Consider the following 23,423-nt stretch of genomic DNA (forward strand, 5'->3'; position numbering starts at 1 on the left):
GACTGTCAATAAACCGTTTAATATTGATATTAAAAAAAGAAATCCTACCTTGTATGGGGATGTCCTCTTTCAATTCTCCGAGCAGATGATTCTAAAACAGCAGCAGCAGCAGCAGCAGCAGCAGCAGATTTCCAAGCAGCAACTTTTAATAAAAAATAAATTAGTTCCATTAAAAATATCAAAAATTATTAAACATGCATTTATAAATAACTTCAGCAATTTTCAAACATAATATTTGGTAAATTCATTCAATTTATGTTAAAATTAAATTAAATGAATTTTTTTTTTAATCAAATAATTATAGTTTTTTTTTAAATGGCCCAATGACGAATAGATAGACGTCAGTGTTAACACGTTAAAACTTGGAAAAATTAAAAAGTTCCCCCGCTGGGATTCGAACCCAAGTCTATTGCTTCCCGGGCAAACGCCATAACCTCTAGATCACAGGGCTTCTTAATTTTATCCAAGTTTCATCAAGTTTCAACACCTATGTCCTTCGAATACGTCATTAGAGCCACATTTAAAAAAAATAGAAAATTGGAAAAAAAAAACTCATTACACATTGATAAAAAACAATTATAAATATTACCAAACTATTGCTGGATATTGATAAATAATTATATTAACTTTATAAATAATGAAACATATAGTTGTTGGGTAAAAGAAGTCAAAAAAAAAAAAACCGATATTGTCGTGGCTTTTTCAACAATAAATTTATCAAACATAAAATTATCAACATAAATTAATATTTATAATTAAATTCCGATCAATTAAATCAAATCAATTATATGAAAAATATATTGCATGTATTATTGATAAAAAAAGAGAAAGAGATCAAAGTGTTGAGTACAAAAAACGAGTACTAAAAAACTAAATGAACCAGCTGATTGCTCCAGTCGTTAGCAAGACCAATGATGGCCAGCATACATCAAGAAAATTAATATTATATTATTTATAAAAAAATCAAGTATCAACATATCAAGGAAAAAATTATCATCGCAAAAATAAATTACATCAAAAAAAAATTGATATGAATCTTGATGAATAGTAAGACGTCACTTTTAATCTTGTCAAACAGGCAGGTGATGTGAGTAAAAAAAAAAATTAATATTTATTTCATTTATAATATATAAAAAAAAATTATTTAAAATATATATTAATATTATTGTTACGTAAACTAAAATTTCAATGGTTTCCTATCATTTTTATATATATTTTTTTATTTATTTATTTTACTCAAGTAAAAATCATGCGTAAACAATTATCGATTAATCTAACTCATTCCTTTTCGAAGATCATTTTAAAAATCCAAAAATAAATCTAAAAACATGATTTATGAATATTTTTAATAATAATAATAATTGATTATAATTTAAATTATTTTTTAGATCATTCGAGATAAAATTAATCGACCAAAAGATATAATGATTTAATCTTGTGAGGTTGATCTTGTTACTGAATCTGATAAGCAAGTTGAAAAATTATTTATGGATGGAATAACAATAACTAACATAGGTAATTGATCTTAGTACTTGAGAAATTATTTACAGCAAAACGAGGTCAAGGTGCATTTATGAATGGCAAACCAATCAAAGTTTCCGGTGAAAAAGGTATAAATAAAAATAATTATATTATTATATATAGAATTAATAAAAAAGCATTATTAATGCAAGAGATGGGAATATGTAAAATACATTTAAAAAAAAGCAAAAATAAATTTACCTATTCTTTGATATTAAATGATACTTATTTAAAAATATAAATTCACATAAAAATTTAAAAAACTAAAAATAAATAAAATTTATATATATACAAAGTAGGTATAGATTGTCTTGATATATCAGCACTAAGTGATGCTAAATTACATGATGATAGTTGTGTTGTTTTTTTTATTTATTTAATTCAGTTATGTTTTGACTTGTGTGGAATAAAATAGTCTTAATAATTGTGTACTTTTAGCCTTAATAATTGTGTACTTTTGTGTACAAAAAAAAGAAAAACATTAAAAGTTTGCTTAGCATGGGGATGAAATGGTCGTTAACTTTCACGACAGTGAATTGTCAGAAGTTAGAATGCCAGCTGTGTATGATGTAAGGGATTTTATCAAAGTGTTTTAATAAATTTTTGAGTGCATACACCAGTATTTTCTTGATATACAAACTAATTGTATCATCTGGCCACAATTTTGACAATAAAGATTGAAAAGAAAAACCAAAATGAAAACAAAAAAAAAAAAAAATGAACAAAATCTTGACACCTGTGTCCCCGAGTGGGAAACATTTTGTATAACATTTTTATAAAAAAATAATTATATTTGTTGATAAAGAAAATACAATAATTTTTAATAAAAATAAAAATAATAATATAAGAGAGTACCTTGTTCAAGACAAAAAATATTAAAATAATAATTTATCAAGATTGAAAAATATCCAAGCAAAATCTTGCATGTTTAAAAAATAAATAATAATTATTAACGTAGACTATTTTTTTGAATAATATATATATTGACAGATATTTGTTGTTATTGTTATAATTTGTAAATACAAAAAATTTACAAGAAGCATAAATTCGCTGAGAAGTTCATTTACTTTAACTTTTAACAGACAGGTGGCGCTTGCTGTGACTTATAGAATTATCCGTTGAGCTTTTTTTCAAATTATAAAAATCCGCGCGAATTATACTTATGTAAATTAAAAAAAAAAAATTCTCAAACAATATTAAATAATTTATGTAAATTATTGTTTATTTAATTAATAAAATATTATTATTTGATAGATTTAAAAAAAAAGTTTTTTAAAATATAAAAAAAAAATGAATTAAAATTTGTTACATGCTTAATTTGGTTAATAATTAGAAACAATATTAAATTTTATTAAAAAAAATTTGAGTAAATTTGATTAAAATTTTTTATCATAAATTGGGTCGTTTCGAATTTGTCATAATATTTGTTAATAATCTTTGTTACCGACAGTTATAAATAAAAAAAAAAAAAAAGTAATTATTGCAAGATGTCCGTAATTGTCGAATATAAAAATATATATATATAAAAATTGAATAAAATTGATAAATAAAAAGAAGAAAAAACTCGGCATAAATATTGTGCTAAAAATAAATTTCACAAAATTTTGAACAAAAAACAGCAAATATTATTATTGAAACAAATATGAAAAAAATGAAAATAATTTCTTACCTTGAACAGACGCTATTATAAGAGCGTCACCAGAACAAGCCAAAATCTCTAATTAGCCGCCATTACTATCCAAATCCAAAATCGCAAAAATCCAAGCCTATCAATAAAAAAATCACATATCAATAATAAACACTTATTAATCATAAAACCCTTTCACTTTTTATACACTTTTTATTAATTTATATTACCAAAATTAACCAGCACACACGTATTTTTATTCTTTTTTTTTTTCCTCACAAAACCGACGCGGAACACGCACAAGCACCAGCGCTAGATTCTCGAACCCAACTGGCTTGAGGGGGCCCCAAGCTGAGGGCTTGAGTCATCAAGTTGAGCAACGTCGTCAAGTGGCGCTTCTTCAACAATATGGGGGACGTTCCAAAAATCACTCGAAAACTCGGAAGGTCAAGATTGTGATCATAGAAAATTTTTGATATTTTGTTGTGGTAGACATGATTTTTTGTTCATGTATTTTTATAGGCACAAAACAATAAATTATTATTGTTTAATTATTAATAATAATTATAAAAAATACTTTTCACAACTGTAATAAGTAACAAAAGTAAATGGCATATGCAATATTGCTTACAATATCTACAGTAACCTCTAGTTACTTTTAAGTTTATTTTATCTCTATATTTTTTCATCTACTGCGCCGGTTCGGGTTTCCGAGTGATTTTTGGAACGTCCCCCATGGTAAATCTGCACATTGCACATTATTATCTAATAAAAGTAACCTATATAAAAAAATTATAAAAAATATATTTTATATTATTATGTAAATTAATTTTAAATTTATAAAATAATTTAAGGGCGTGAAGGCAGTGTCATAGAGGTTACCTTTCTGAAAAAAATTGAGAGAATTAAATTAAGGTCTTTAATAAAAAACTTAAATAAAAAATGTTCATGTTGACATTCTATTAGATTTAATTAACAAAAGAAATAAATAACAATGTGGTGTATAAAAGAGAAAAAAAATATTGATAATTTTTATAATATAAAACCTGGTGATAAATTTACAATTGGAAGAAAAGGTACAGATATTATTCTTGAAAATGATGGCTCACGTATAGCACGTATGCATGCTTTTATTGAAGTCAAAAAACAAGATGATAATTCAACAAATACAAATTGTCTTTTAACTGATGTTGGATCAAGATATGGTACTCAAATAATTAGTAATAATTCTATAAAATTAGAAACAAATAAACCACAAGAATTAAGACATAATGATACTTCACAATTTGGTCTTAATTCGTCAATTAATTTAATTGACACCGAGTATCGTATTGTTTATAATAAAAATCATATTAAACATTTTCGAACATTAACATGGTGGTTTAAATCAAGAACTCTTGATAATTTTAAAATACGATATGATGTTAAATCCATATTTGTTTTTCTACAAATTTATAGTGATAATTGATTGTTTAGTTTTTTTCTAAGAATCAGTGGGTGAGTTAAAAAATAAATTAATAATTATTGTATTTTTTTTATAATTAATGTATATTTATTATTTTAGGTATAAATGAAAACTGCAAATGTTCAAAGTGTCTTCCAGGATTAATTTGTTCACAAAATGATATTTGTGTTATTAATAAAGGTATTTGTTAATATATAGCATCAACAAATTTATTTTTTATAAAAGGAATATTGATGATGTTTTGACTGTAGGTACTTGTGAGTCACAAAAATGGGAAGAACCAAAAGGATTATGGACACCTTGCTGTGATAAGGAGACAGGTGATTATTGTCCAAGACCATGTAAAAGAGACTACACAACAGGACGTTGCTTTTGTTATAATTCAAAAGGTTCAAGAATTTTTGGATCAGCATTATAATTTTTTGATTAAAAATAAAAAACAAATCTAGTCAACCAGTTTGTGCGATAAAATTACACGTAAATGAAAATTTAAATTAAAAAAAAAAACATGGATTTTATAAAGAAAAAATTATTTAAAAGGTAAATTAATTTTTAAAAATAATTATAAATTTTATATTGACATTATATCTCAGTATTATTTATAACAAAAAATAAAAATATATTTTTTATATTGAAGAGAGAATCAAGTGGCGATTGATGATAACCTAAAAACGTGGACTGAAAAATATGAAAGAAAAAAAGTATTCATATTATTCATTTTGCCATGTTTTTAATGACACTGGGTTTTTCAATTGTATTAACTGGTGGTTGGCCTTACTTAAACAAGGTATAAATAATATAAATTAATTTAAATTTTTATCAAATAATAATAATTATGAATTATTTAATGTTATATAGTTGGATCGTCAAGCTGATAAAAGATTTTGGAGCTATGTTGTTGCAGCAAATCCACTTGGTGCAATGTTATTTGCACTACTTATTGGCTGGTGGGGTAACATAAGAGGATCACCAACATTACCAATGATTGTAACACTATCATTATTTGTTATTTCATTAAGTTTTTATAGTTTACTTGATGTTTCACCAATTGATAATAAAAAATATTACATGATTGCCACGAGATTTTTTGTTGGAGTTAGTGCTGGTAAATAAATTCTAAAAAATTATTTATTAAATATATTATTGTTGTTATTAAATAAATAATTTATATTATTTAATTTTCAGCTAATATTGCTGTTGCAAGAGCTTATTTATCAGCTGCAACAAAAACATCTGAAAGAACACATGCTGTCTCAATGCTTGCACTTGCTCAGGTAATTTTTATTTTATTTCTTTTTTTCTTCAATGCCATTGTTTTTATAAATTTAAAATATTATTATTCAACAGGTTATTGGCTTTGCAATTGGACAAGTTATACAATCATTTTGAAAAACTAACAAAATAGTAAGTTACAAGAGATTTAAAATTGCTTATTTGTTCATCATTTCATTCATGTGTTTTTATTTTTTTATTTGTAGCATTGGTGAAAATGTTAAATTGTTGATTGATCGAGCAGATGGATATATGTAGTATATTATGTAGCTGAAAAAAATCTAGGTTTAGCTTTGACAATTGCTCCAGATCATTTAATGAGTTTTGGTACATGTTTTGGTAAATTTACCAAGTCTGGAAAATTCAGATTACACATAACAGCTCTTCAATATTTAGCTCCATATGCCCAGGTAAAATATTTATTTATTTTAATTCATCAACAAAAAAATAATCAATCTATAATTTTGTTTTTAAATATATATTTTATTAAATTTTATTTGTTGGATTTGATATTGTATTGATGCATTTGATTATTGTCATCATCATTCATTATAGACATCATGTGGATGAGTGATGAGCATGAGCTTAACGTCAACTGTCTTTTTTAATTAAAAAAATTAATCATCAACAAATATTTTAATTTTTTAACGTTTTTTTATAATGTTTATTTATTAATTTAAATCCATTGCTGAAATAAAATTCAAATTAAAATAAAACTTGATACTGGTCTTGATCGTAGTATAAATGCAATTGTTGGTTAGGTTAAAATGTATCTTCAATGTGAACAACTACTATTATTTTTGATGAAAAAAAATATTAATTTTCCATTATTTGTTTTTATATTTAATTATTTTTTGGTGTATAATAATTAAGTACATTAAAATGAGATAGTAAAAGTATTTTATTAAATTTCAAGTTCATGACTTTCTTTAATTTCTTCAAGTTGAGCATTAAATGAAACTCTGTCAAGAATATTATTTTCCAATTCATGTTGAAATAATTTTATGATATTTTTCTTGTTCTGTTCCATCATCTTCACTTACTATTTTATGTGGTGTTAATTTATTTAATATACAATGTTAAATTTTTTTTAGTACACTACCAGATGGATTGACAATGAATGATTTTATGGATAGTTTGAAGCAACTACGTAATGTTTATCATCAAACAATAAAGAATCAAATAAAGCTTAAAAATCTACATGATATTTTAGTTGTGAATAATATAAACTTGAAAGAATTCATGAGATATGCAAGTCCCCAGTGTGAAGATTTCATTGTTGCATGTCGATATGAGGGTAAAATGAAAAATTGTAAAACACTTATTAAACGTTCATTGATTGCAACTGGTTATTGTTGTTCATTTAATTATCACTACAACAATGATCGATCAAGGTAAATCAGAAATAAAAATATATTCTGTCATGTTTTGTTTATTAATATTGAAAATTTCCAACAGACAATTTGTACAACCAGATATTTATAGTTTTAATTATGGTGATGTTGAAAATATTGAATAATTATTAAAAATAATTGTATATGTGTTTTCCACCTTGTGCAGCTGATCGATAGTGCTGACGACGATACCACCTGGAGCTGTCAAATAAAAAAATTTATGAAAAAAAAATAAAATAAAAAATGTAGAATTAATTTACCTTCGCCCCCCACCACGTTCACCACCACGTCCTCGTCCCCCACGACCACGTCCTCGTCCCCCACGTCCACGTGCACCACCATTTTCAAATTGTTGTTGTTGTTGTTGTTGTTGATTTTCAGCTTGTAGTGGTTGTTGTTGTTGTTGTTGTTGTTGTTGTTGTTGCTGTTCTTTTTGAGATTCTTGTTCATGATTTTCATCAACAATAACTAAACCAAGTTCTTGTGCTTCTGCTAATGCTGCTTTTTGTGCAGCAACAGCATCATTATATTTTTTTTTAACTTCATCTTCTTTAGTTGCCATTTTCTTTCCTTAAAAAAGAAATTATTAAACACTAATTATTAAACTGTTGAACTATTTTTTTTTTAATCTATTTTAATTATCATGGGGGTTGACACGCTCATTACAGACAAACGAAGTTTTTTTTTTATACAAAAAGTTAACCATTATACTGAATGTAAAGTTATCAATAAAATAAAAAAATTAAAATTGATATTACTTACCAATTAATTGATGATAATTATTCAGTAATTTAATTTGAATATTTTTTATTTTTTAACCACGATTTAATTAGATTTACGAGTGTAAATGTAAAATGATAGACGATGAAAAGCGTTAAGCGACCATCATCGATCTAAATCCACGGCAAAAAGAACGGGAGCAGGCGATAAGGGGAAACAAAAAGGGATAATATTATAGAAGGGGTAAGAAACCCTTTTTGTTGGTATGAAAAATATTTTTTAAATTCATCTAGGGGCTTTGTTTATTTCCCCATTTATTCCCACGCTATTTTGGAACCACAAAAAATATGTGGCTATTATTATTATTATTATTACGCAAGAGAGAGAATACAAGAGTAAAGAGAAAAATAAAAATATTTATGTTATTGTCAAATTGTTTATAAACAAAATTATAATTATTATATTATAATTATTTCTTTAAAATTGATAATGATTTTTTTTTTCATCAGAGGAAACTTATAGCAACATGTGTGCTCTCTGTGAAAAACCAGAAGTTTGTGATTATCCTGATAAATATTCTGGCTATGAAGGAGCCTTAAAATGTCTAACACAAAATGGAGGCAAGCAAAAATTAAAAATATATTTTACATTTTTATTTTTCCATCTTGAAATTATATTAAAATTATTATTGTATTAATTTTTTATTTGTAGGTGATATTGCATGGACAAAAGTTCTCTATGTTAAACGTTACTTTGGTTTACCAATTGGCAAAACAACAGTATCACCATCAGTTGAAAAAGCAAGTGATTACATGTACTTTTGTCCTGATGGCACCAAAATATCAATTGATGCAACAACAAAACCATGCACATGGGCTGCTAGACCATGGCAGGGCTACATGGCAAATGGACAAATTAAAGATGTCGATGCTGTTCAAAAGGTTAAATAAATATTTAATAATATTAAACATATTTAATGATATGATAGACGTGATATTTAACATGATAAATTAATTATATTAGGAACTGTCAGAACTTGGTGTTATTGGTGAAAATAAAATAAAACTTGGATCAGCATATGCTAAATCAAATTTTATTGCAGCTAAAATTTCAGCTTTACATTTTCTAACATCTGCATCTGTAAATACACCATTTGAGTAGTCAGCAACTTTTTGTGTCTGAAGAAAAAAATTAAAATTAATTAAAATCATCAAAAATTTAATTATTGTTTTTTTCTTTTTGCTTAAATAATATTACTTACTGTTGGAATAATATATGTAATCGAGTCTCTCTTTATTGCAATCCATATTGCAGCCAGTGCAATGAGTTGTAAATTATCAACAGTATCTTTAATAATTCTTACAACATCCTCAAAAATACGTACAGCTATGTACAATGTACTTGACGAGTACGAGTGCATTGTCTATGAAAAAAAAAAAAAAATGATAATATTTAAAATTAATAAAACAAACCAACAAGAAAATAAATAAATAATAATTTTTTACCATTGTTATTATGATAAATGAAATAATTGTTTGACGTTCTTTAAATGTTATATTGAGTTTGTTTAAATTTTTAAATCTCAATTGACGTTTTTCTTCAACTTCATGATAATATTTGATGATGTCTATGATGTTTATTGCATCAGGTAATTTCATTGAATCAACTTGTTTAAATATATCGATAAGCCATTCTCTTATTTTTATCTTGATTTTATTATCAACGACAGTCTTCAATTCGATGTAATTCCTTGTGACAAAATTACTTATTCTAGCAATCATTGGATGACTTAGCCATATATTTGCAGCTACTTGAATTGATGCCATTTGTTGTAAATTTGTGTCCAGTTTAAATTTTATATCCATGATTTTTTTTTTGTTTATTAATTTGAAACAATTTATAAAAAAAAATTATTATTATTATAACCTCAACTAATCACTGGGTTTTTCACACGTGTGTCACTTCAATATATGTATATTGTTTTGCAATTAGCAATGATCATGAAGACTAGCCTAGAGTTCTCCAGAGTTCCCAATCATGAATCAAACAGATATGCATCAGCCATAAAGTGGCGTTGAACATTTATACAATACGATAAACAACGATAAATCACGATAATTGCGAATTACGATTGCCAATTGCGAATTGCGATATATATATAAAACTGGAAAAAATTGGAAATACACTTTAATAAAATTCAAAAATATGAAATACTAAAAAACTAATTCACAAAAAATTATTTCAAACTTACGCAAAATAATTAATTAATTTTCGTTTATTAAATTCTTCAACTTTTTTTTCAACATTAATATTAATTATTTATTCAATTATTTGTCATTTGGTTTTTTGTGGATATGAATGCACTTAGATTCAAACCAACATATAGGTTTTGAATATTTCAAGCAATTTTAAGTTTGCCAGTTGGCTCTCCAGCCAGCAACAGGTACATGATTATAACTTTATGTTTCCAATCTAAAAAAATATGTAATTTTACATTATTTATCAATTTTTAAATCTCAAAACATTTACTAATTACAACCACTTACCACTTTTTTGCACCACGATTCAAAGTCTATATTTATTATACTATCAAAATGCTTTATTGTCTACATTGCCAAATTATTTTTGCGTTGCGTATAGTACAATTTGTACAAAGGTATCGAAAAAAATAAACTTAAATTTTAGTTTGTTAATACACATTAAAATACATATTATTAGATATTAATTGACAATCTAATGGTTAAAATTCTATTATTTAATAAAAGAATTGCCTGTGATATGTTGAGTCAGAACAGCTCCACCGCAGTTACAGATACAAATGCTTTTATATTTGTAGATAAACAAAGTGTAATTGTAGCATAGTAAAGTTTAACTCAATAAATCAAGTCCCATTGCAAGATCAATAAATGCTTATAAACACAAACATTTTATTAATAAAAATTTAACAAAATTTTTTTTTATTTAATATAACATGAACACAAATATTTATGGCATACATAGTATTTCTTAGTAAAAAAAAAAAACATTATTATATCTATTAATTAGAGAAATATCTGAGTCAATAATAGTAAAAAAAATAAAATACAAAAATTATTAAGGTAAATTATTGTTGTGTTTTTTTTTTGTATTTTATTGTTTCTTTAATTTCAACAATTTCTTCAGATGAAAATTGAAAATAAGACAATATTTGATTGATATGTTTTGGATCTTCTTCAATATATTTTTCAAGATACGCTTTGAAATCAAAATTTCTGATGAGCTTTTGTTTCAATTGTTCTTGATAACTACGATCAAGATCAAGAACTAAGAATAATGATCCAATAGGCTTTTCAAAACGAGTTCCATATATTCCTAACATACGAAACAAAATTGCAATAATAACAATGTCCACTGTCCAATATTTCTTAAATCGTCTTATTTGAACATGATCATTATCAAAACGCCAATTTAAAACTTTATTAAAGTCTTTAAACTGCTTGAAGATTAATAATGTATAACAAACTTCTTTTGATTGTAATAATTCTTTATATAATTTCCTTTCTTCATCATTTTGAAGTACATTTTTCAGATAAAGATTAACAACATCATATTTTTGGTCGTCAATTAATGAGTCGCGATGCTTTTCGAAGCCTTTACAAAGTTTTGGACGTAGTTTATTTACTCCATCAGTATCTTCAATAACAGATGTAACAAGAACAACGGCTTGTAGTTTAAAAAACTTTCGTAATTTCATTGACCAACAAAATTCAGCAACACTTTCTTCAAGATGATTTGGATTTTTTTTCCAAATTTCAGATATCATCCACAGATCAGTAAAAACAATTTTTGTATAAAAATTGCAATCATTAACAATTGCTTCTATAATTATTTTTAAAAACCGATCATGTGTTTCTTTATCAAAATAATCCAAATCCAATAGCAAATATTTCCAGGGCCATTCTTTAGTCAATAGTGAAATTAATATTTCTTTATTTGAAATGAAAAATTTATTTTTGTTGTCTTCTGTCATATGCGCCAAGAGAGAATTAAATAAATTACAAGTGTGTCGGTTTGGATTTATATGACCCTATATCTCATGTCTCGATCTTTTAATAGATCTCCAGCAAGTGGTACAATTATCTTATTTTTATCATCTTGACTGAGTTTGTTGATGAAATATTTAACACCTACATTGTTGGCTTTTTTAACACTGTATCTAAGTGCATCTATTTCGGTGATTTTATATGGTACTATTGACTGATTCCCTGGATCAATGAATTGCATCCAGTATCGCTGAATAAATTTCCGATCTTCTTCATGAATGTCATAGAATCTGTATTCAAGATTGAGTTTAATTACGCTTTTCTCATAGTCTGAATATTTGTTCCATATACTGTGGATAACATCCTCAAGGCAATATGTACATGCTTCAAGAAACAAGAATGGTATCATACCTGGTATACTAACATTTTTTTTACTAATATTGTAAATATTTAAAAATGTTTTCACTTCATCTACTCTTCCAAAACAATCAAATTCAATGTATTTACCAAAAACGTCAAGTCTAGGAAATGACTTATATTTAAATAAACCACTCCATTTTATTGATGTACGTACAAGATATTCTAATAAATTTTCTCCAACTGGTCTCATAACATATAGTAAATCATTTTTTATTGCATCAGGTAATTTCATTGAATCAACTTGGTCACATATATCGATAAGCCATTTTCTCATTTTCCTCTGGAATATACTATAAGGAAGAAACTTCAATTCGATTTTATTCTTTGTGACAAAATTACATATTCTAGTAATCATTGGACGACCTAGCCATATATTTGCAGCTACTTGAATTGATGCTATTTGTTGTAAATTTGTATCTAGTTTAAATTTTATATCCATGATGGATTTCTTGTTTATGTTAATTTAAAACAATATACAAAAAGAAAGTATCATTATAACCTTAAACAATCACTGGGTTTCACATGTGTTGATGTGTGTCAGTGTGTCACTTAAATAAATATTATTTTGCGATTGATATTTATAAAAAAAAAGAGAGAGAAAGAGAATGACATAAAATCAAACAGAGATGGGCATCACGCCATCATCCATAAAGTGGCGTTGGACTTGGACTGCGTTGGACTGGTTGGACATTTATACAATCACGATGTTGACATATGTATATTTATACCTATATGAAAATTGGAAATACACCTTGATAAAATTTCAACAATACACAAAATATTTCCTCAAAAATAAAATTCACAAAAAATTAATTGAAACATGCATAAAAACATTAACTGATTTTCGTATGTTAAATTCTTTAATTTATTTTTTCAACATTGATGTTAATTATTTGGTCATTGGTTGTTAATTTAATCATTTAAAAAAGTAAAAACCTGGTCCTTTTTTCATGTCTATTGTTTTTCTGGATATAAACGCACTCAGATTCAAACAAACATATTGATTTGGAATATTTCAAGCAACTTTTAAGTTTGCCAGTTGGCTCTCCAGCCAGCAACAGGTAAATGATTAACTTCATGTTTCCAATCTGAAAAAAATATGTGATTTTAAACTAATAATTTTACATTATCAATTTTTAAATCTAAAAACATTTACTAATTACAACCACTTACTACTTTTTTGTAACAATTCATACAACGATTCAAAGTCTTTATTTATTATACTATCAAAATGCTTCATTGTCTGCAATGCCAAATTATTTTTGTTACCAGTTGCCCAGTATTTTTTGTCACTCATCTGATTATATGTTATCGTACGAGGGCCAAGTTTGTTGACAATTAACTTATAAATCATTTTTTCATTTCCCAATTGTGCACTTATTATTAATCCGTAATAATACGAAATAAAAAATGCCTTTAAAATATCCAAATATTGAGCATCTTTCTTCAAAGCAATATAAATTTTTTTATCTTCAATAACTGGATAAATTAAATATTTTTCATCACGAAAACGATAGACAATCTCTTCAAAATATTCACTTTCCAAATAATTGCTTTTTTCATTTTTAAAAATACTTGCTAAAGATGCTCCAATTGAAATTTCAAATCCACACATTTGTTTTGCTAGAAAAAATTCAAATAAAAATGTAAATTTATATGCAAATAAAATTATTTCAAACTAGAAAAAATAAATTTATAAATTTACTTAATTGTCCGCCAAAAAATAGAGATTCTTTTTTGCTAAGTGTGATTCATCAATATAACGATCAAGTATCAATGCAAGACGATCTTCATTCAATGAACTCAATCTCAACGCTCTGATAGCTGAATAATTTGCATAGATATGTAAAGTAACAAACAAGATGTACAAAAACATAAAGTACCTAAAAGAAAAGACAACAAACATTATAATTATAATAATATATTGTACCTTTAGATGTTATTAAATAGTAATTCCGTGTCATGCTTACGTTGAAGGAACCACAGAAAGTAGAAAAATACCAAAAGTTGAAGCAACCAAGCGTCTCTTGGCTTCCATCTTTTGCTGAGACCTCGCAAATATTATTATTAAGAGCCTATCTACAAAAATATATAATTAAATAAATAAATAATTGTTTTATTTAACAAATAAAGTACCTGATGTTGAGTAAGAGCAGCTCGTGTAGCTCCACCAGCTACAGATACAACTGCTTTCATATTTGTTGATAGACAAAGTATAATTGTTGTGTAAGATGTAGCATAATAAAGTAACATTAATTCAAGCTCCATTGCAAGATCATTTAATACATCAGCAAATAGTCTCCATTTTTCACACTGTGAATCAAGTTGAGTACTGCAAAAATATAAATTTAAAATTGTAAATTATAAATGACAAGATGTTGATTTAAAATAATTTACTATTAGTTTACCCAGTTTGCCAAGAAAATACAATACGTCCAATCATTCCAGTACCATCTTTTAATATCCATGCTATTGTTGCTGCTTATGAAGTTTTATTTGTGTTACCAACACCAACTTTTCCAGTATTGAATAAGTCGTTATATTTCCAAGTATTTTACTTGCAAATACCTGTATTTAAATTAATTTTACTAACATTTATTTAAGGACAATTGAGTGTGATAAATTTACCTGTACAGCTGTATCCCATATTTGATAGGCAACATAGTCAGAATGAACACTGTGTGGAAATCCTTCAGGTAAAAATATTTCTTAAAGTGTTGATTTGACATTGTGAATGGAAGTCAGAGTATTCAATATTGATGTGTGTGATGTTTCAGATATTTTTTTTTTTTGTCTTTAAAAAATTTAAAACACACAGTGTCATTAAGTAGTTAAACAACAATATCATTATTAATAAAAAGTATGTTACCTGATTTAAACATAACATTTTCTTGTTTACTGTCAGAATAAATTTCTTGAAAAAATAATTGTTGATCAAATCTTTTTGTGGTGCTCGCATTTTGTTATTGATTTAATTAACAGCGAGACATTTATTGAAGAACAGTTTAGAGCTACAGGTGCTTAGATATTTAGATCAAAGATATTTTATTGTTATTGTTTTTGTTATTTCAAAACAATAACATCATGTGAATCATATGGTTTGGCAGTTGGCACAACACGTGGTAACTGGAAGTTTTACAAATTACAACATTGCTTTAAGGCGCCTTTACAAATCGTATGATGGAAATGATACTTTATACCTAAACGTCGAAAAACACAATAAATCAATAAAGTAAGTGTTTAATTGGAGATGATAATTAGAAAAAAGTGATGCTAAATATATTAAATATATTATACTAATGTCTTTGATTTGGTATTTTTTAATTGACGAAATTTACCTGTTAAAATTATCTTTTTCTACGCATGACACTGCGCACTATAATGAGTAAAGTTGATAAAGCATTATTATTATCTAAGTTCTAATAGCTGTTCTGGCTGTTCCTAAGTTCTAATTTGATATCATAAAGTTGTTTTTTTTTTCTATAAATAAAAACAACTGACACTACTCTTTTATAATTTTAAACGATCCTGAATGAATCAAATCTCATGATTAAATATAATATTTTAACATTGGAATAATTAAAAAATATTTCAAATGTTTGTTAAAAAAATTATGTTTTTATAAATATATATAATATACAATTTATGAAATAGTTTTAGTACGATTTGATATTTGTACCGAAGGTAAAGGTAAAGGTAAAAAAAAAAAAAAGTAAACTGTTGTTTGCTTTAAATTTCAATAATTTATTCAGATGGAAATTAGAAAAAAATTCAATTCGAAATATATAATGTATTGGATGTTTTCGAAAATATATTTAAAATGTGCTTCCGAATGAAATTTTTTTATGAGATCTAGAATGTAATAATAATATTATCAATATATATAATCAAGAATATTCTTGACATGATTTGCTTTCCCTTCACAACAACTTTATATTTTTGTTCATGAATATAGATATAAGAATAACATTTATTTAAATGTTTTTTTAATTTCAATAATTTCTTCAGATGAAAATTGAAAGAAAGTCAATATATAATTTAAATGATTTGGATTTTTATTAATATATCTTGTAAGACATACTTCGAAATGATGATTTTTTACGAGGTTTTGTTTCAATTGTTCTTGAAAACTATGATCGAATTCAAAAATTAAAAATAATTTTTGAATAAACCATTCAAAACAAGTTTCATGTATATTTAACACACGACATAAAAGATTACTAAAACCAATACCAGCTGTAAAATCTTTTTTAAATTGTGTTATTTGAACATGATCATTATCAAAACACAAATTTAAAAATCTATTAAAGTTTTCAAACTGCTCGGAGAGTAATAATCGATCACGAATTATACCGTTTGATAGTAATAATGGCATTATACCGTTTGATAGTAATAATGGCATTACTAATAATGCTTTAAATAATTTTCTTTCTTCATCATTTTGAAGTATATTTTTCATATAAAGATCAACAACTTCATATTGACGTCTGTCAATAAATTTGTTGCAATATTTTTCAAAGCCTTTACAAATTTCTGGACGTAGTTTAATCATTCCATCAGTATCATCAATAACAGATGTGACAAGAGTAACCGCTTCTAATTTAAACATCATTGGTTTTTCCAATGACCAACAAATTTCAGCAATACTTTCTTTAAAACGATTTGGATTTTTTTTCCAAATTTCAGTTATCATCCACAGATCAGTATAGACAGTTTTTTTATAAAAATGAAAATCATCAATAATTGTTTCTACAATAATTTTAATCATCCAATAATATGTTTCTTTATCAAAATAATCTAAATTTAATAGCAAATATTTCCAGGGCCATTCTATAATCAATAGCGAAATTATTCTCTACCTAAAATGGAAAATATATTTTTCCGTCTTCTATCATTTGTGACAAACAAAAAACAAAATACGAATGTGTTGTTTTTCATATCTAGAAATTCTGTTTCCTATGAATTGATGTTGGAATAGTTTTTGAGCAAATGGTACAATTATCCTACTTTTAATATCTTGTTCAAGTTTGTTCATAAAATATTCAAAACCCACATTGTTGGCTATTTTATAACAGTTTCCAAGTGGATCTATTACAGAGATTTCAGATGGTAATTTTGACTGATAGTTATCAAGAAATTGCAGCCAGTATTCCTGAACTATATGCATATCGCTTTTACCAATTATAAGTTGGCTACTAAAAATTACAAATCGAATATTAGATTTTATTTTTGCTGAACATTTGTTCCATATACTGTAGATAACATTCTCAAGGCAATATGTACATGCTTCAAAAAACAAAAATAGCAAACCAACATTTTCATTAGCATTATTGTAAATATTTAAAAATGTTTTTACTTCATCTACTTTACCAAAACAATCAAATTCAATGTATTTACAATAAATGGTTAATAATCCAGGGAATGACTGTTCTCTTATAAAACATTTCCATCTTATATTTATACGTTTAAAGTAATCCAATAAATTTTCTCCAATCGGTTTTGTAACATACAGTAAATCTTTTTTCATTGCATCAGGTAATTTCATTGAATCAACTTGTTCAAATATATTTGTAATAAGCCATTCTCTCATTTGCTTCTTGAATCCATTAAAAAAGATATACTCGGATTCGATATCATTTTTTGTGACAAAATTACTTATTTTAGTAATCATTGGACGACTTTGCCATATATTTGCAGCTACTCGAATTAATGCCATTTGTTGTAAATTTAATTCCAGTTTAAATTTTATACCCATGATAATTTTTTTTGTTTCTATTAATTTAAAACAATTTATAAATAATGAAATTAGTATTTAACCTTCAACAATCACTCAGTTTCACACATGTGTCACTGAAATATTATTTTGCACTGTTTTGCACCTGTTTGCACCGATATATTTATAAAAGAGAGAGTGAGAGCGAAAGAGAATATGAGATAAAATGAACGAGAATTTCGACACTACCCCCGATCATAGGGATGATTTTTTTTAGTAAAAGTGAGAAACAAGATTATCTTCCTGTTTTTTTTTTTTGTTACCTCTTGTAGATGCCTCTGTGAAACATACTATTCTATGAGAAAATCTTGTTTTTTGATTTACGTATTTACTATAATTTCGCAAACAATGATAACCCTGAATATAAATTAAATCTCGTAATTAAATAATATTTTAACATTGAAATAATTAAAAAAATATTTTAAAAAATCATGTTATTATAAAAACATATACCTACTTACTACAGTTTTTACAATAGTTTCAGTACAATTTTTATGTACCAATACATAATGAAACTTTCCAATCTAAAAAAAAAAAAAATGCAATTTAACATTATTTATATGTTACATTACAATTTTAGATTTATGTACCAAGAAATTTATTTTATACTGGTAAAAATATACTTTAATAAAAAACTCGTAAATTTATTTAATTGTCAACCAAAACATATAGAGATCTTCTTGATTAACTTCGTCAACACAAGCTAAAAGTATAACTTTAATTATAAAATTTTGTGCTAAAATAAAAAACTAAAATTAAATCCAAGACTCATGATAAAAAAAATGTTTATAAACACACAGATATTTTATTGATAAAAATTTAACAATAATATTTTTTATTTTTCCAATAAGTTACATATTTAATATCACATGAATATATGTGTATATATTTTTTAAATTTTATTTATCAGGTATTTCTTAGTAATAAATAACATTATTATATCTATTAATTACAAAATCAATGAAAAAATAATAATAGTAGAAAAAAATACAAAAGTTATTGTTGTGAAATTATTTAAATGTTTATTTTAAATTTCAAGCAATTCTTTAGATGAAAATTGAAAATATACCCAATTGAAATGTTTGAATCTTTTCTATATATATTTTCCAACATGTATTCTTTAAAATAAATATTTTTATGATGTTTCGTTTAATTTATATTTTGTGATTGTAATAATTCTTTATATGGTTTTCTTTCTTCATCATTTTGTAGTATATTTTTCAAATAAAGATCAACAATTTCATTTTTTTCGTCAATAAATTCGTTCCAATATTCTTCAAAGCTTTGACAAATTTCTGGACGTAGTTTATCCACTCCATCAGTATCATCAATAACAGATGTAACGAGAATAACAGCTTGTAATTTGAACATCATTGATTTTCTCATTGACCAACAAATTTCAACAATACTTGTTTCAAGATTATCTGGACATTTTTTCCAAATTTCAGGTATCATCCACAGATCAGTATAAACAATTCTTTTATAAAAATTATAATCATCAATTATTTTTTTAACAATTTGTTCAATTGACCAACAATAAAGGTTTTTACTTGAATAATTAAAATCCAATAGCAAATATTTCCAGGGCCATTCATAAACCAATCGTAAAATTATTTTTTTTCTATTACAACTGTAAAATTTATTTTTGCCGTCTTCTGTCATTTTTGCCATAAGAGAAAATAAATTATAAGTGTCTTGTTTTGGAATTTCACTTGGCTTTATATAAACCAAATTATCTCTCGAGTCTACATCTTCAAATACATATTTAGCAAGTGACACAAGTATCCTATTTTTTTCATCTTGACTAAGTTTGTTCATAAAATAGTTAATACCAACACTGTTCTCTTCTTGAGCACAATATTCTAATGCATTTTTTTCAATGATTCGATTTGGTAATTTTAACTGTTTTTTATCAACGAATTGCATCCAGTATTGCTGAATTTTATAAATATTATTTCCTTTGAATCCAAGACTGGCAAAAATGGTTTGTTCAACTTTTAATTTCATTTGATCTGAACATTTGTTCCATGTACTGTGAATAACATCCTCAAGACATAATGTACATGCTTCAAAAAACAAGAATAGCAAACTAAAATTTTCATTAGCATTGTAAATATTTAAAAATGTTTTTACTTCATCTACTCTTCCAATACAATCGAATTCAATGTATTTACAATAAACGTCAACTCCAGGAAATGACTGTTTTCCAAATACACTATTCCATCTTGATGATGTACGTCCAAGATAATCCAATAAATTTTCTCCAACCGGTTTTATAACAAAAAAATTATTTCTTATTGCATAAGGGAATTTCATTGAATTAAATTGTTCAAATATACCGATAAGCCATTTTCTCATTTCTATCTTGAATTTATCATCACCAGGAGATTTATAGTCGATGTTATTCTTTGAGAAAAAATCACATATTTCAGCAATCATTGGATGACTTAGCCATATATTTGCAGCTACTTGAATCGATGCCATTTGTTGTAAATTTAATTCCAGTTTAAATTTTATACCCATGATGATTTTTTTTGTTTGTTAATTTATAACAATTTATAAAGATAACAATTAGTATTTTAACCTCAAACAATCACTGAGTTTTACACGTGTTTATCACTTCAATATTATACTTTGCAATCATAGATAAACAGAGAGCAAGAGAATATGAGAGACAATCAAAAACAGAGATGAGCATATATCAGCTACACGTGGCGGTGTGTGTCATAGCATTTTGAATTGGGGGGAAAAATTTCCTTGTCAAAATTATCTTTTTTTACGCATGACACTGCGCAGTAATAACTTTTACATATTTTTTTTAATGAGCATGGTAAAAAAAAATATTAGTAGAAAAAAATGTAAATCTTACATTTTATTACGGATTCCCTAATTTTAAAAAAATGTAATTTTTACTTTTTTTTTTGTTAAGTTTACAAATTATTTTTCTGCATGTGTAAAAAAAAATATTCATTGGTGTTTTATTATTAAAAAAAATTACTTTTAGTTTTATATATATATTCAATTTAAAATGACTTACTTAATTTTTTTCTAAACCTCTTATTTATAATAAATAAAAAAAAAATAATGAAAAATAAATTTTATCAATAGACTTATTTCTTCAGAAACCTTTTTTTTAGTTGCTAAGTTTATTTTAAAGAATAAATATTATTTTTAGAATTATTATAATATTATTACTTTTTACTTGAAGCAATTTGAAGCACAGCTTATTTAGTTAGCAAAAAAAAAACTTGAAAAAAAATAAAACACTAGAAAATCTAGTGTGAGGAGCAGAAACCATTGGATAGTTACGCATGCGCTACATGATCCACGTGGTCTGCTTTTGCCAGCTTCACTTCATTCTTAAAAGTCACACGTGACAGTGCACAAGCGTTTACAAACGTCTAAATAAGATCGCAGAATAATAAAGCAAACGTAATAAGTAAAAAAGTTATAAGTAAAAGAAACATTAAAAATGCCGCGAATAATTATGAAAAGTGGTGTTTGTAAAAATACAGAAAGTGAAATTTTTAGGATAACCAGGATAAAATGTAAAAAAAACCACCCTGACGGAATTGTCCCGTGTAAAACAGACTTGTTCAAGGCTTGTTTTGTCCAAAAATACATGGCTTATTCAAGCCTTGTAGACGTGGCTTGAACGATACTTGTATACAAGGTTTGAACAAGTCTTGTACAAGGCTGTGTTAACAGACTGAATCGCTGAGATCGATTACAATACTCGTTCAAGCCTTGTACGAGCGTGGTTACAAGGCTTGTACAATGTATGTACAACGATGGTTTTTGATTTGGTTTATCGCTCCCGTGTATTCTGCTTGTACGAGCAATGTACAAGCCATGTATACAATACTTGTACAAGACTCACACAAGACTTGTTGAAAGTTACAAGCATTGTACAACTCTCGCACAAGGGTTGTAAGCAATGCTTGTACAATACTCGTACAATACCGGAATAAAAGCAGCTTCCAACGGTTCTCAACTTACTTACAATATTGTGTTTACTTATAAAAGACGGTTTTAAAAGCTTTTTACGATATTTACTAGCATTTAAGCGTTAATATTTTTATATTAATAAATAAAAAGAAAATTGCTTTGATTTTTTAGTGTTAAATAGAAAAAGATGTAGCTATAAGGAATAAATGTTGACCTTGGGTATTTTATTTTTTTAATAAATAAAATACATGGAATTTTATTTTTTAAAAATAAAAATCTCCAAATAAAAGCAGTAGCTAAGAAATCAATGTAGCTTACCATTTACATTTTTTTTTTTTTTTTTTTAATAAATATTAATAAAGCTTAGCTACTGCTTTTCCTTGATATTTTTATTTGGAAAAATTAATTGCATTAATTTTATTTGTTAAATAACTTAAACAACTAACAAGTAATTTCTCAGTCAGTGATCTCATACCGGAAAAATTTTTCTATGGCTAACGGGCAAAAATACGATTAATGCCAAAAAAATATATTCACCAGGGTAGCTCCATCTTTTCCGCAGCTACATCTTTCTATTTTAACTATTGTTTTTCATTATTTTTATTTATGAAAATAAATTCAATGTATTTTATTTATTAGACAAATGAATTACTTAAGACTGGCAGTAGCTAAAAAGATAAAGCTAAAGAATTAACCCGAGTGGAAATTGAATCCGGCTTGGCCGGATCCTGATCCGAATCGGATCCAGTATGGCTAAGGTAATCCGGATCCGGGTTTCCTGACCCTTTTCGGATCCGTTATGGCTAAGGCTAACCGGATCCGGCTTTCCTCACTCTTTCCTGATCCGAATCGGATACAGATTGCCGGACTTTAATCGGACTTTATTTTTTTCAAAGTTATCTCCGGGTTCGGTCAGGTTTGGCTAAGGCTAACCGGATCCGGCTTTCCTTACTCTTTCCTGATCCGAATCGGATCCGGAATGCCGGACTTTAATCGGACTTTATTTTTTCAAAGTTATCTCCGGTTCAGTCAAGTTTGGCTAAGGCTAACCGGATCCGGCTTTCCTCACTCTTTTCCTGAATCGGATCCAGATTGCCGGACTTTAATCGGACTTTATTTTTTTTTTCAAAGTTATCTCCGGGTTTAGTCAGGTTTGGCTAAGGCTAACCGGATCCGGTTTTCCTTACTCTATCCTGATCCGAATCGGATCCGGAATGCCGGACTTTAATTGAAGTTTGTTTTTTTTGTCAAAGTTAACTTC

At 26.2% G+C, this 23,423-nt stretch overlaps 3 protein-coding genes across 3 annotated transcripts; 2 read left to right on the top strand and 1 right to left on the bottom strand.

Annotated features, from left to right (window-relative positions):
- The first annotated feature begins 5,346 nt into the window (after positions 1-5,346).
- LOC122860008 (major facilitator superfamily domain-containing protein 8-like) lies at positions 5,347-6,002 on the top strand. The gene is made up of 4 exons (XM_044163650.1): positions 5,347-5,400; positions 5,472-5,718; positions 5,799-5,887; positions 5,961-6,002. The coding sequence occupies exons 1-4, from the start codon at positions 5,347-5,349 to the stop codon at positions 6,000-6,002; spliced, it is 432 nt and encodes a 143-aa protein (XP_044019585.1).
- Positions 6,003-7,407: 1,405 nt separating this feature from the next.
- On the bottom strand, positions 7,408-8,164 carry LOC122860009 (putative cyclin-dependent serine/threonine-protein kinase DDB_G0272797/DDB_G0274007). Its single transcript, XM_044163651.1, has 3 exons — positions 8,042-8,164; positions 7,540-7,849; positions 7,408-7,480 (listed from the first exon to the last, which is right to left on the bottom strand). The coding sequence occupies exons 2-3, from the start codon at positions 7,839-7,841 to the stop codon at positions 7,408-7,410; spliced, it is 375 nt and encodes a 124-aa protein (XP_044019586.1). The 5' UTR covers positions 7,842-7,849; positions 8,042-8,164.
- On the top strand, positions 8,134-9,160 carry LOC122860010 (transferrin-like). Its single transcript, XM_044163652.1, has 4 exons — positions 8,134-8,152; positions 8,509-8,619; positions 8,711-8,940; positions 9,023-9,160. The coding sequence occupies exons 1-4, from the start codon at positions 8,134-8,136 to the stop codon at positions 9,158-9,160; spliced, it is 498 nt and encodes a 165-aa protein (XP_044019587.1).
- The last annotated feature ends 14,263 nt before the right edge of the window (positions 9,161-23,423 follow it).

This window comes from Aphidius gifuensis, unplaced genomic scaffold (assembly GCF_014905175.1).
Source record: "Aphidius gifuensis isolate YNYX2018 unplaced genomic scaffold, ASM1490517v1 Contig14, whole genome shotgun sequence".
NCBI classification, from domain to species: Eukaryota; Metazoa; Arthropoda; class Insecta; order Hymenoptera; family Braconidae; genus Aphidius; species Aphidius gifuensis.